At 41.3% G+C, this 14,550-nt stretch overlaps 1 protein-coding gene and 1 long non-coding RNA gene across 3 annotated transcripts in view; one reads left to right on the top strand and one right to left on the bottom strand.

Moving 5' to 3' along the window:
• The window catches only part of LOC135176344 (uncharacterized), a 68,436-nt gene extending 56,362 nt beyond the window's left edge, over positions 1-12,074 (bottom strand). For both annotated transcript variants that reach the window (XR_010302610.1, XR_010302609.1), the window contains exon 1: positions 11,867-12,074. This is a non-coding gene — a long non-coding RNA (uncharacterized LOC135176344). The remainder of the gene's footprint in view (positions 1-11,866) is intronic.
• CHAT (choline O-acetyltransferase) overlaps positions 1-13,140 on the top strand; it is a 34,447-nt gene extending 21,307 nt beyond the window's left edge. Inside the window, exons 12-15 of the mRNA XM_064145387.1 lie at positions 705-846; positions 4,589-4,651; positions 10,239-10,376; positions 12,038-13,140. Coding sequence (XP_064001457.1) covers positions 705-846; positions 4,589-4,651; positions 10,239-10,376; positions 12,038-12,307 — 613 coding nt within the window. The 3' untranslated portion in view covers positions 12,308-13,140. The remainder of the gene's footprint in view (positions 1-704; positions 847-4,588; positions 4,652-10,238; positions 10,377-12,037) is intronic.
• Positions 13,141-14,550: the final 1,410 nt, after the last annotated feature.

Below are 14,550 nucleotides of genomic sequence, written 5' to 3'. Positions count from 1 at the left end.
CTTCATTAACATCTGTTAAACATCCATTTAGTGAATTCCATTAACCAGACTCTGACATGACCTGGTCTAAGACTTTCATTTGGATCCTAGCCATGATATAAACCCCCTGCCGGCAACAAAAACCTCAGTGGACAGTTCTGTTCTGAGAGCCTTGCTTCAGCTGAAAGCCACAGTAGGTCTCCTGAAGCAAGGAACAGTAGCTATATCCCCCAACCCAAATTAAACAATAGCCTTCACATGCTGTCCTATTTGTTACGTGGGTTTTCAATCCAGCTCACAGTCTCAGCACCCTTTTAGGTTTCTATTTTCCATTCACACACGAGCTGCATTCTTTACTTTAAATGAAACACACTTCAAGCCTATAAGCATGTGATTAATTACACTATTACTTTATGATGCAGTACAAATAAAACACTCCTTGAGATCTTTCAGTAAATTTAGTTTTACTAGCCTTGTTTTACACACCAAGTCATTTTTTTTACTAGCAGTGCCTAACTAAAATGCATACAGCAGCATGTGGCTCTTTGCATCATGAAGAAATAAGCATCCATCTTTGCTAAGTTTCTTATGCAACTCTATCAACATTAGGATGAATAAATAAAACCGTGGCTGTAACAATAAAGCATACCAACCCTATGTTTCTTTTAGTCTTTATGACTCCTTGAAAGTGATTATTCTTTGTTTTCCTTACTTCTTTCTCTCAGATGCCACAGGAGGCTTGTCCCTACCTATGAAAGCGCTTCCATACGCCGATTTGATGAGGGCAGAGTCGACAACATTAGGTCTGCTACTCCTGAAGCATTTGCCTTTGTAAAAGCAATGACTGACGACAAGACAACTCTATCGGTATGTTGGTCTGATTTGTTCTGGTAAAACATTAAGCAAATAATGCATTTGTGACCCCCTACCTTACACCTTTTAATGGTTAACTGAGAACATGAGGGCATAGAGCAGGGTAGTTGCCTTACAGAATTTCTGTGCAGACCAACCGTAAAGCTAAGTATAAACATTTCTTCATTTTTAGTTACAGATCAGAAGGATTCAGAGGTGCCTAAACATGGCATTATAAGAAAGCAAAACATTTGATTTTAGTGTTAGTACTGTCTTTTAAACGATCTATCATCAGCTCTAAGTTCTGCTGCCTGGAGAGATCGAGGCTGAACAACTTCAGGTTCATTACACTGCCACACCAGGGAGCACGCCTGGCAAGGCCCCTGCAGTAGACAGCCTTGTTGCAGATTGCAATGTGTGAAGTGCTATAGCTCACGTACTTTGATTTCTGGGTAAGGGGGATATATTCTAGATGATCTTCTTAGCTTTAAAGGTGTATTTCTTCCAAATAGAGTTTGTTTTATAGCATCCTAGAGGGGGATGAATCTTCATGACTAAAAGCCTTCATCAGGCTAATAAAACCTGTCCCTAAACTATCCTGACATCATCCTGGGGGGAAAAATAAAAGGAAAAAAGAATAATTGCCTTGCTTTGAGATACCACCCTCTGTTTGCCAGAAGCATGAGTACTGTACATAGTAGATGGGGGTGCAAAGAAGTATAGCTGAGAGAGGTGAGACTATAGCTGTGCAAACAGATTTGTGCACTGTCCCGTCCAACATCCCTGGAGAGCCTTCCTCAACGTCTCTCTGTGTGCTGCTTCCACCCACTGCACTTCGCTGCTGTACAGGGAATTTCCAGGTGGCTGTTCAGATGCAAAATGCTGCCACAATATAGATTACTTTGCACAGTAAGCCCACTCCAGTGGCAACAGCCCACATGGCTGTTCTTTAGAATCTGGCACAGCATTGCTAGAAGTATTAGTGGGCTCTAGATTAATTAAATACTGCAAACCAAACTCTTAACATCCCAGAGGATGAGGAAAATTTTCCCAGCCAAGTGCTCTGTTTCTCCACTGCTTCTTCAGTCTCCTTAACTTTACCATGCCTAGAATTCATCTTAGGATGAATGAGAGTCAAGTAAATTCCACATTAAAATAATAACTCAAAGGAAACCCAAAGTAATGCCCTATGCTGAGTAGGCAGACTATAACCATACTATTACACATAACAGTGACTAGCATGCAGTAGAAAGGAGGTAGTTGTTACTTGCTGTCAGCATCCTTCTAACAACACAGTTCCGAATCGTACTTTGCGAGAAGCTGCGGCCAGCTGTGCCCAGCTTCCACTGCACATGTGGGCACTCAGCATGCCCCCAGACCCAACGCACATTGCTGCAGAATGACTGCACTCCAATGAGGAGCTAGCCTGCTCCCAGCACGTTGTTTTGACAGATCCTTCTTGTTCCCTTCAACAATGCCTTGCTACTGCCCTGCGAAATGACCCCCACAACTCGTGCAGAATTATCAAGCAGATATGTTTATTACTGCACTAGGTGACGGGGGGATATCTCTGCCAATCCTGCACACCCTGTACTGGCACAAGCCACAATTTATGCTACAAGAACATACATACTCATGATAAGAGGTAGGGTTATTACAGTTATTTTCTGACACTCATTAACACAGGTATTTTCCCACTCTCTGCCCCGGTTCTGCCCCGACGGTGGTCATGGGTGGTCACCTGGGATGAAGGCCAGCAGTCTTCCCCATAGGATTTTTTCATCTTTGATCAGCAGGCCTACTTTAATTGCTGTACAAGTCTGAAGTCAGGGTATCTCTGCTTCTCCTTACCTCCTTCCTGCTTTCCTAGGTCAAAAGAATGCAGACCTGGGCCTTTTCACAATTACATATCACAAATCTCCAACTAATAGCTACAAACAAACACTTCCAGGTGTTGTTTGTAAAGGTTGTTGTTTACATTTACATATTACAGCTGTTCTTATTTCTGTTTACATATCATAGCTGTTCAACTGACTGCTACAAACACACACTTCTACAAAGTTTGGTACTTACAGTTTGCTACAGACATCTGGTCTGTAAGACCCTTTACCAGTACTCCTTGATTTTATACTTTTATCACTACCTTCCTTATTCCAATACTTGCTGACTTTGGCAGATAACCCAAAGCTTCAGCATTTCTCATTGTTCCATCACACAAATCTGAGGTTGTGCTCACCTTTCCCAGCATCCTAAACTGTGTTCCTTCATGCAAGCAAGCAGAAGGCCACGTATGTCTAGAGTGAGGTCAGTGTCAGCCCCCGAGTCTTTGTATTGCATGCTTTGGGAGTTCCAAATATGCAGAATAATGGTTTCATTCCCCCTAAAACATCTGTAAGCACAAAGCAAACCAATACACTGACAGTTACCCTGGCTTCTTGTCCACTGATAGGTGCAAAAGGCAATTAATGTTATTTATTTATGACTGTTCCTTCCCACAAGCTTTCTAAGAAATCTGTTTTGATACAAACATCTTTATCCTTCCATCCTGAACTATGTATATTGTTATCACAGAATCATCACAAACAAAATTCTCTTAACACAACCCTATTCCAAGATGATTTCTTCACACCTACAAACTGTCACTGGATGTGAATGGGTTAATTCTATCTTTTGGACTGAGAGATGCATCACTTGTTTTAAGTTGGCTTCAACTCCCCAATATATTGTTTGTTAATAGTCAGTAATCCAAATCAAACAAATAAACGATTTTCCATCTGATGCTAATAAAAATCATCTTCAAACAATATCTTGAAGCAACACCAAAGATTGATCGAGTCAGATTGATTCTCTAGCAGGAGAAATATCTCATGCATTTGACACTTGTAAAAGCAGCAGCAACTGACACTGCAGAGATTGCCTGAATAGCTGTAAATTAATCAGATTTAAAGACTGCATTTGGTAATTTAATCTGTCTGAGGGAACTAAGGCCTAGCTCTAGCCCTGTGAAAAAATATCAGGCTCTGTATTTTGAAGGTCCTTGATGGTGGCCTTGAATTGCTTCCAAAATGAATTCTTTGTTCAAAAGATCATCCATCGTCCATAGGAGCTGAAGGTTCCCTGTTTATCTGGACACCCAGTCATTTCTGGCTGTTTCAGGGTCTCCCAAAGACGCAGTGTCGGGCTTGATGTACAGCAGGGCAGCACTTCACAGGATCATCCCCCTAATATAAAAAGCTGCCATTTGACAGGATTCAAAATTTAACAGCTTGTTATCTGAAAAGTAAGGCTTCTGTGGTGGGTGGAACAGCCTTGGAAAATTCTAGATGCCCTTTCGAAGGGGGCAGTAGTTTTTTTGACTGGCTGGTAAAATATCAGTAATGGCTTTCATTAATATCAATGTCATTGTCTGTATAAACTATCTCAGAGAAAATGTACTTCCTGGTTGTTTTGAAAACCCCAAATTACACTTCTTCAGCAATAATCTAGCACCCTCAAAACCTGGGGAAGGAATCCACACAAAGGACTGCATTTCTTTCCTTGACTTCAAACAAAGCGCCGCCAATAAATATTTGCACAACTAGGACCACTGCTGATCAGGACATCGAATCCTTATGGCTTTTCATTTACAAGGAGTACCTGCACCTGAGCCAGGAGCAAAGGACATTTGAGAGTTTTCTGATTGGCTGCTGGTTAATTGATGGAAGATGTTTCTGTGAGAGTTTATTCAGTAACAGACATATTTTGGTTTCCCCAACAGGATTCTGAGAAGATGCAGAGATTTAAGGATGCAATTGCAGCTCAGACTAATTACACTATTCTGGTAAGTAAAGCACTGTTTTGTCTGGAATAAAGACTAGGTTTTGGGGTTTTAACTCCCTCTCCCCCCCCCCAAAAAAAAAAAATGAAAGTACAAAGATGCAACCATAGAATCATAGAATCAACCAGGTTGGAAGAGACCTCCAAGATCATCCAGTCCAACCTAGCACCCAGCCCTATCCAATCAACCAGACCATGGCACTAAGTGCCTCATCCAGGCTTTTCTTGAAGACCCCCAGGGACGGTGCCTCCACCACCTCCCTGGGCAGCCCATTCCAATGCCAATCACTCTCTCTGTGAAGAACTTCTTCCTAACATCCAGCCTATACCTACCCTGGCACAACTTGAGGCTGTGTCCCCTTGTTCTATTGCTGGTTGCCTGGGAGAAGAGGCCACCCCCCACCTGGCTACAGCCTCCCTTCAGGTAGTTGTAGTTGTAGACAGTAATAAGATCACCCCTGAGCCTCCTCTTCTCCAGGCTAAACAGGCCCAGCTCCCTCAGCCTCTCCTCATAGGATTTGTGTTCCAGGCCCCTCCCCAGCTTTGTTGCCCTTCTCTGGACATGTTCCAGCACCTCAACATCTTTCTTGAATTGAGGGGCCCAGAACTGGACACAGCACTCAAGGTGTGGCCTGAGCAGTGCTGAGTACAGGGGCAGAATAACCTCCCTTGTCCTACTGGCCACACTGCTCCTGATGCAGGCCAGGATGCCATTGGCTCTCTTGGCCACCTGGGCACACTGCTGGCTCATCTTCAGCTTACTATCTATCAATACCCCCAGGTCCCTTTCTTCCTGGCTGCTCTCCAGCCACTCAGTCCCCAGCCTATAGCGCTGCTTGGGGTTGTTGTGACCAAAGTGCAGAACCCATTAACTATTTAAGCACTAGGGAAAGTAGGCAACTCCAAACAGGAAAGTATCTGCTCTATCACACTTAGAAAAATTTCTGAAGAGCCAAACAACCACATTCAACTGACTTCATCCTAAAAAAAATACTTGCTGGAAAACAAGATAACAAAATTCTGCATTAGCCATCAGCAGCAAGACATTAGCATGGGCATTGCCTCTTTTATTTAGAGCTGCCATGGAACATGATTCTCTGTACTCAATATATTTGCAAAGAATGAACATCTGTAAACCATTTATAGTTTGTATCTGTGTCATAATCAGGGGTCCTAGCCACAAATTAGAATGCCCTCAAGCTTGGTGGTGTACAACTTACCAATTCAAAAATTGCCTACATTTTGAGGAGACTGTGATCAAAAAATTAATAAAGGGCTATTGTTATAAACACTGAAGGGTTTGCAAGGAAAAAAAAGCAGACAGATGAAATAAGGCATTATTCAGTGTGCTCAGAGATCAACATGATGTGTTGGTCATGAAGAGAGCCAAGAAGAGTAGCAGTGGAGTATTTAATGGGGACAAGCTGAGAGCCTTATCATAATGAGAAGTAAGAAATGCCTCAAAGAAGTCACCTTAACTTCTGTGTAACATGCACAAGAAATAAAACTCCAGATTCAAAATCCAAAAATCCAGATCCCCCAAATTTATTGATATTTAGATCCATAAGCAATAACATTATAGATTAACTCAAGGCATCTGTAACACATTAGAAACTGCTCCCCCATCCCCCTCCAGCCCCTGCCTAAAAATAACCATTTCTGCATTTTGTGCTGTTTCACTTCCATAGAGGAGAGATGTCCCTGTCTGGGACCCAATCCTCAGATGTACTGGTGTTCTGTAAAGTGTATCCTGACATTCCAAACACTATTTCTAATAAAAAGCCTTAACAATGAGGGGATTATTATATGATTTGCTCTTTTAAAGACCTGAATGATCTTGGAGGTTTCTTCCAACCTGGTTGATTCTATGATTCTATGAATGCAGTATCTAATAAAAAGGTGTCCTCCAGTGAAGAAATCAGTTTAGTATCAAATACAACTAATTTTCTGTTGATCAAAAATGGGACAATTCAGTCTGGGTAATGCTCTACGTGTCACTGTGCCAAGACAAAGCACGGACTCTACAAACAACTTAAGTCAAACTAGTCATGAAATAAACAAATGTTAATAACTAGCTATGTTAGGTGAATTTGCTACCTATGGTTTTGCCTCAGACCATTTCTTAAACTCACATTGCTAATTACTGTTCAGATATTCATAATACTCAAGAAATCATACACTTCCAGAAGGGGTTCCAAAGGTATACTCAGAGCACTGGAGAGGTAAAGCTTTGCTTTCAGGCAGGATTTGTTCCTGAGATTGTGAAACAAACGAAGCAGCAAAGAAAAATGGTTTAGTGCTTCAAGCCTTGTGCTCAGAACTCAATCTTAGAAGCTGAGACTCCACATCCACTTTAAAGCAGACACAAGTCTTAGTGCAGGACAACTGTCTCACCTGCACAGTCCCAGGGTAACCTCACAATGAACACAACACACTGTAGGTTTACTAAGTCATAACCAATGCAATTCCTATACACCATTAAACTAAGAAATTCCATATATTCCCCCCTCCAAGTCATTTCTATTTCAGGAACTGTTATAAAATCCAGCCTCCAGCACTGCTCATGGGGGAAAAAAAAACTTAAATCACCATCAGAAAACCAATCTTCACATTTAAAAAGGTCTCCAGGTATTTCCACTCACCAAGCTCCCCTTGCTCTTTCAGAACAGCAGAAAGTAATTGCGCCTTTAAACTATGGACAAGACTTAGGCAGTCTGACTAAATTGTGTGTAACAGACTGAAATGTAATAGCTCCTAAGAAAAAACAAACACACAAACAAATCTACTTCATAAAACAAAAAGCAATTTAATGATTTTATTTCCCCTTGTTAGGGCTCACTAGTAGCATTGCTATCTTAAATGTGGAGCTCTAAAATTCAATTTAGCACCGTTTTTTCCTATGCATTGACTCACGGTTTATTTCGTTAGCCTGTCTCGGCCTCTCTTCGGACATGACATTGATCTATGTCGCAAAAATGTCATTGCTAACAGCCTTATAAATCTTGTGTGATAGCAAAAATGTTTCCCTTGCTTATCAAGTCAGTTTCCCTCAACGGAGAACACAACAAAAACGCTGCCCTGATGCATGCTACATTTTTGCAAGCATCCATGCTCTGTCTGGGCTGATGAACAAACAGCTCCTGTACCAATGGGTGCCTGCTCCTTAGTAAGCCAAACAAGATTATGCACTCCTGCCCCCCCTGCTTTTAATGATTAAAATTATTCTTAAGAGGAAAAGCAAAGGTCTGCCTTTTTTTCCCCTGCTGTTTTGTTATTTTAAAATTCTCCCCTTAAAAAAAAAAAATAAACAACAAACTAACAAAAAACCAAGCTTGCACTCTTTTTTAAACCCTGCCTTCTCTCAAGTTGCTTGTTTCCCTTATTACATGGGGTGTATGCCACAGAGACATCACTTCTGCTCTTTGTGTAGCACAAGGTCCCTTTCTCGGCATTCCCTTCCTGCATGACTTCAGCCTGTTACCGGGGATGAGCTACTGCTCATTGCTCATAATCAATGCTCTTGCCAGCCAGAAAAAAATCTAGACTGAACGATTTTCAACACATGTTTTAAAGAGGCAATTTCTGCTTGGTTGGAAAGAATTTTGATTTGGTTTCCTAAGGAAGCAGAGCCATGTAACTGTTCTGCTTGCCCATCTCCCACTACTGACTTGTTAGCCATCTTCAGTCACGTTTCTTTAGCAGGGCAAAGACCTTAAAGCTAATAAATTCCTGAAGTCTACAGCATCAGATGTCTGGGTAGAATAGAAAGAGCCAAGCTTAGCAAGCTCATGACACAAAGACTAGCTGCAGGCTCAGCAGTTCTTGTGAGCTGCCTAGCTGGCCACCAGCATGCCCCTGCTGCTGCTCTTCAGCCACTGATCACCTTGCCTGTAACAATGGGACAGGAAAGGAACTTCATGGCATTCAAGAGAAGGGTTTGAGGGCAAGCATGGCTGTTTCTGCGCAGAAGATGCTGGTAAGAAGAGACACAGACAATCAGGAGAGCAAATAGATTGGTCTAGGTCTCCTCCTTGTCAAGCACATTATTCTCCTTTGCTAAATCCTATTTAATCTGATTTTACACTCACAATATCTGGACTATAGTACCATTCAAGTATATGATTGTACACCTACTATTTTCAGTTGCCTTATTAGAGTGAGGGCTAAAGTAATGGCTACCTGCCCCCTCCCCCTCTGCCCATTCTGCAATGAAGCCAGCACAGAGAGCAGGGTGAGGGACATGGGCTACTTAATTGAAATGAATTAAACTGAGAAGGATTCTGTATTCCTAATCCCTGACTTCACAAGTGGTGGGGTATGCTAGCAGATGTGCAATGGATCGATGGTAAATCTGTGAGCGCTGTTAAAACTGTGGCAGACACCTACCCAATCTTTGGATCTGTACTTTACAGAATGACAGATGCTTTACCTGAGACAGCAAGGCAACAAAAGATTCATTTGTTCCAATTTGGAGGTGTTTTGAAATATCATACAAGTGGCTCACAGGAATCTCACAGACACACATAGATTTCTCAAGCCCCATTTCATAGAATAACAGAATCATTTGCTCCCTTCAGCTGCTCTGGAAGCCCAGCCCATGATATTCAGCTCTAAGAAACAATCAACACCCAAGAACACCAGATATCACAGTATCACAGTATCATCAGGGTTGGAAAAGACCTCACAGATCATCAAGTCCAACCCTTTACCACAGAGCTCAAGGCCAGACCATGGCACCAAGTGCCACGTCCAATCCTGCCTTGAACAGCTCCAGGGACGGCGACTCCACCACCTCCCCGGGCAGCCCATTCCAGTGTCCAATGACTCTCTCAGGGAAGAACTTTCTCCTCACCTCCAGCCTAAATCTCCCCTGGTGCAGCCTGAGGCTGTGTCCTCTTGTTCTGGTGCTGGCCACCTGAGAGAAGAGAGCAACCTCCCCCTGGCCACAACCACCCCTCAGGTAGTTGTAGACAGCAATAAGGTCTCCCCTGAGCCTCCTCTTCTCCAGGCTAACCAATCCCAGCTCCCTCAGCCTCTCCTCGTAGGGCTGTGCTCAAGGCCTCTCACCAGCCTCGTCGCCCTTCTCTGGACATGCTCAAGCATCTCAGTGTCCTTCCTAAACTGGGGGGCCCAGAACTGAACACAGTACTCAAGGTGTGGTCTAAGCAGTGCAGAGTACAGGGGCAGAATGACCTCCCTGCTCCTGCTGACCACACCATTCCTGATGCAGGCCAGGATGCCACTGGCTCTCTTGGCCACCTGGGCACACTGCTGGCTCATGTTCAGGCGGGTATCAACCAGCACCCCCAGATCCCTCTCTGTCTGGCTGCTCTCCAGCCACTCTGACCCCAGCCTGTATCTCTGCATGGGGTTGTTGTGGCACACAACGCACCTCAAGACCACTTCCTTCCAAATGTTTACATCTGCAGAGCTCCATATGAATTTCTTGTTACTGATCAAATTAGATAAAGTAATATCTGAACATGACATTGCTCAAACCAAGTTCATCAACTATGACCAGCAAACCACACAATAACAGCCAATGTCTCCATGCTCAGTGAAATGCTAATGTTTCCTGATGTTGCACACAGGCTATTACTGGAATGGCAATAGACAATCACCTGCTTGGGCTTCGAGAAGTGGCACGGGAACACTTCAAGGAACTGCCAGAGATATTTATGGATGAGACATACTTGACAAGCAACCGATTTATCCTCTCAACGAGCCAGGTGAGCTTCTCCTGTCCGCTGGTCTTGCCAAGCCAAGACTAATTTGTGCTCTGCCAGACCTTGTAGCTCATAGTGAGCCTTTAAAAACAAACAAAAACCAAACAAAAAAAAACCCCAACCCACACAACAGAACAAGTCTGCAGTGTTCCCAGATTTGATCCATTCTCCAAATCAGCACAGCTGCAACATCCTAAAGCCCTTCCCAGAAATTCTGGAAACACACACAAACAAAAATGGTAACATTTCCACGAGGGTTCAGTGTTTCCTCACTTTCCAAACTATGTTTCTTTCCACTCCTTTATTCTCCTCCTTCACCTAAAGTGATAGCTCAAGTGGAATTCTTTAATCCAGTGCCAAGCATAGTCACAAGCCAGAAAGGCTGCCGCTTTGAGATACAAAAGCTAAGATCCAGGGGGGAATTTTACCCTTAGAAGTAGCTACATTTGAAGTCTTTGAGAGCCTTCAGTTATTCAGTATAAGAATGCAACCTGAGCAGGCACACCTCCTGGCTTTACAGACATACTAGACATTTAGAGACATTTATGGAGTTACAGCTCTTTGCAACCATACTGACATACTGTAAGAGTCAACACTTCCTACATTTAATGTTCTAAAGAAAGAAATACCTTCATATTGTACAGCCTAAAAATCAAATGTTTCATTGCCTGTAGCAGCAGTCCTAATGAAAGAAGAAATCTGCATAGGAACTCATATACCGAAACACTAACCCAACTGCACAGATTGGAACTTTGCAACAAAAGAGACTTACAACACCATGCTACAGCATAAAACCTTAATAAGTAATTTGATCTTGCCCTGTTTGTAAGCTTTCAGACGTGAGTGAGTGTAACCAAGATACTACTACATAAATTCTCCAAGAAACTATCCAAACTATTCTGAATAGCTTTATGGCCTTCGGCTGTTGCACAGCACATTTATCTGACAATTCTATGGCTCTATTAGGAGGACTAATGGCTTGTTCTACACCATTAAAAAGCCAGATGTCATTTGTGAAGGCCCATGTGCACAAAGTCTGAAACATACAGATTTCTAACACATCTCTCTTTTTTTCTGATGGAGAAAGCATTCCACTCCTGCATTATGTGATAATTAAATTTAGGTGCAAGAGAAATTTATCACCTAGAAGATTTAAAATGCAGCTTTACACAGCATTCAATTAAAAACTATTATTAGAAATGCACAATATTATTTTCTATAATTGATAACAGTCTCTACACTACATGCTTAATGTAACTGCAAAATAACCTTTAGAAATTACAAATCCTAGAGGAGCTTTATGTATCACAATTTTACATATCAGAATTGCATACAGCTTTAAAAATTCCCTATCAGTAACAAAGCACATAGCTGTTAAAGATTGTTTATAAAGTGAGCAAAGAAATGCATTATACCCACTGCAAACAATACTGGTTTTCAAAGGGTGGCAAATAAACAGAGTAATCAAATTCTATACTGTGATCAGTCATTACCTTCCAAGTATCCACTGTAGGTCTGGGCTTGTGAAGGAAGCGATATTCTTCAGGGAGGATTCATCACATTTTCAACACTGGTAGCATTTGCTTCTCTTTTTCCTCTCTCCTAATCAATTTCAGGTGCCATGATTAATCAGAGATCACTCTTTACCTTCTCCCCACAACCAGGTTCCAACTACTATGGAAATGTTCTGCTGCTATGGGCCTGTGGTGCCCAATGGTTATGGGGCATGTTACAACCCTCAGCAAGAGCATATACTATTCTGCATCTCAAGCTTTAAAGACTGTAAAGAAACTTCCTCAGACCTGTTTGCAAAAGCTGTGGAAGAAAGTCTCCTAGAAATGAAAGATCTGTGCAGCAAATGCAAGTCTACTACAGCAAAGCCACCTGCTAAACAAGCAGCAGCCACACAGCTGCAGAGTGACCACAAACTCTAAGAAGCTGTGGGAATTACCCTCTTGAATCCACCTGTTCAAGAAACAACAATAGAGCTGTTCGAAGGCAAGGTAGCACTAGTAATATGTTAGTATAGAACAAAAAAAGCCATTTGTTTTACATTTAAAACCCTGTTCATATGAAATGTACCATTTCTTGCTTGAGAGTAAGGAAAAAGGTATGGTCTCACTGGCTGAAATGAAGGAGGAAGTAGTGTAAGTCTGTGTTGTACCACCATTTCTAACCATAACTAACTTATGCCATTTTATCACATAAAACATAGAGTAAGTTTGTATATGACAAATTAAATACTAAGACATACCAACTAATTAACATCTCCTGAAACCAGTTCTAAAATATTCTCATCTATTCCAGCAAAATTTGCATGTAAAGGAAAAAAAAAAAACCCCAACAATTAAAAAAACCCAAAAAGGGAATTTCCCCTAACAGCAATGTTGAAAGTAACACTGTAAACAAGAAGCTGATGCCATCACATCTTGAACATTTGCATGAAGAGTATTTAACACCACCATTCCATAAGAAATATAGATTATCCTTAAGAGTGAATGCTATTACCACAAATAGAGTTTAGGAAGATTAGTGTTCACATATTCACTCAATTGAAAAATGCTGCTGATATAATCTGGCCTCTATTCTAGTTTGCTCTGGCCTCAAGCACCATTCTATTCTGAAAGGAGCATATTAGAGGTAAGATCCATGACAAAAACTGAGGAAATTTTGCCTGTAATGAATTTACTTAATTATTTTCTTGTATGGGTCAGCAAAATCCAGTTTGACAGAGAAACAAAGCACAAAGCGTATGTGCAATTGAGTCCTACTTGGCACAGGAGTGAATGTAGTCAATGTGACTAGCAGGAGTGTATGCAACAAAAAATCAAAGAGCAAGCAATAAATAACTAGAATGAAGAGGCAAATTTGCAATACCAGGCAGTTTCCAAACTAGAGCTATAAATGCCAGTTTAAGAGGACTGGTCCTCATGTGAGCTTTCACAGCATCCCACTTGGGAGGGCTTTGTATTTTTAATAGTAGGTGTAGAGTATCATATTCTGCAATACACGGTAAATTCAATCAGGAAAATAATATAGTATCTGGTAATTCCCATATTCCCTGAGTGCTAACCTGGTCTCTTTATCTCTTTCATTCCCTACACATCCTTCCAAGGACTGATATTTTCAGTTACTTTATCTCAAGCTGAAACATGTTCAGTCATCGCTGATAGCATACAATTTACGCTAGTGCAGATCCTTTGCAAGGCAAACTGGAGCACACTCAGAAGCCTGGCCAGGGACTGCTTACTTGCCTAGGGAGATGAGGAGATGTTTTGCCTTCCTTTGTAGATTGAACAATCACATGCATAAGCACTCTCAAGCCTAAAAGCAGGACAACAGATTATACATGTCCATGCCTATTTTACTGTCTCTATGGAGTTGCATACATGCAATTAAGCAGTCTGATGGATAAAGGCTATCCACAATCTCATGTACGAAAGCACATAATCAATTGGAGCAAGTCAGCTACATTGGACCAAATCAGATATGATGGTTTATAGTGATTGAGAACTGGGCTTTTTATGAAGTTAATGCATCCATTTAAAAAGATATATAGGTTTCACTACTCCATGAGCTGTGCTTCAAACCAAAAATTAAATTTATTTTTAGATTATATGAATATTATGGCATAAAAATATGTCTCAGATTTAAAAGGTTAAGAAAAAAAATATTTAAAACCTCAGGAAAACTCTTAGTCAAAGCAAATGCTCACTTAATGAACATACTGTTCAAAATGTACTATGAAAATGACTTTGAAATATTCCCACTAATTTTGCTTCATTGTGTCTCATATGACAAAAGCATTCTGCATCTTTGATGCAAACATAATAGTTTGCTTTAAATTATAGCCATATTTCACATGCATAAAAATGCTGTGTGGAGTTACTTGATTGTTTGTTAATTTGCTTGTAACTAAATATGTAATTTTATTTTTTATTCAGTATTCCACAGGTACTGATATCTCTTTGCAAATATTACCTGTGTTTTCATTTAACCTCTTTGGCTGGAATTTTAACAGTAACTCAAACACTGTGCTTAACAGAGTCACTGAGAATTCAGGCAGCAACCACAAACACAACTGACATTTTATGCCAGTTTATCATTAAGAGCTCCTTACTTGTCTACAGCTGCTGCAATGAGTGCTTTGGATTCTCAGAAACAGGAAAACAGTGGT

The sequence above is a fragment of the Pogoniulus pusillus genome, chromosome 6, assembly GCF_015220805.1.
Source record: "Pogoniulus pusillus isolate bPogPus1 chromosome 6, bPogPus1.pri, whole genome shotgun sequence".
Taxonomy (NCBI): Eukaryota; Metazoa; Chordata; class Aves; order Piciformes; family Lybiidae; genus Pogoniulus; species Pogoniulus pusillus.
This window is presented reverse-complemented; position numbering and strand designations above follow the sequence as displayed.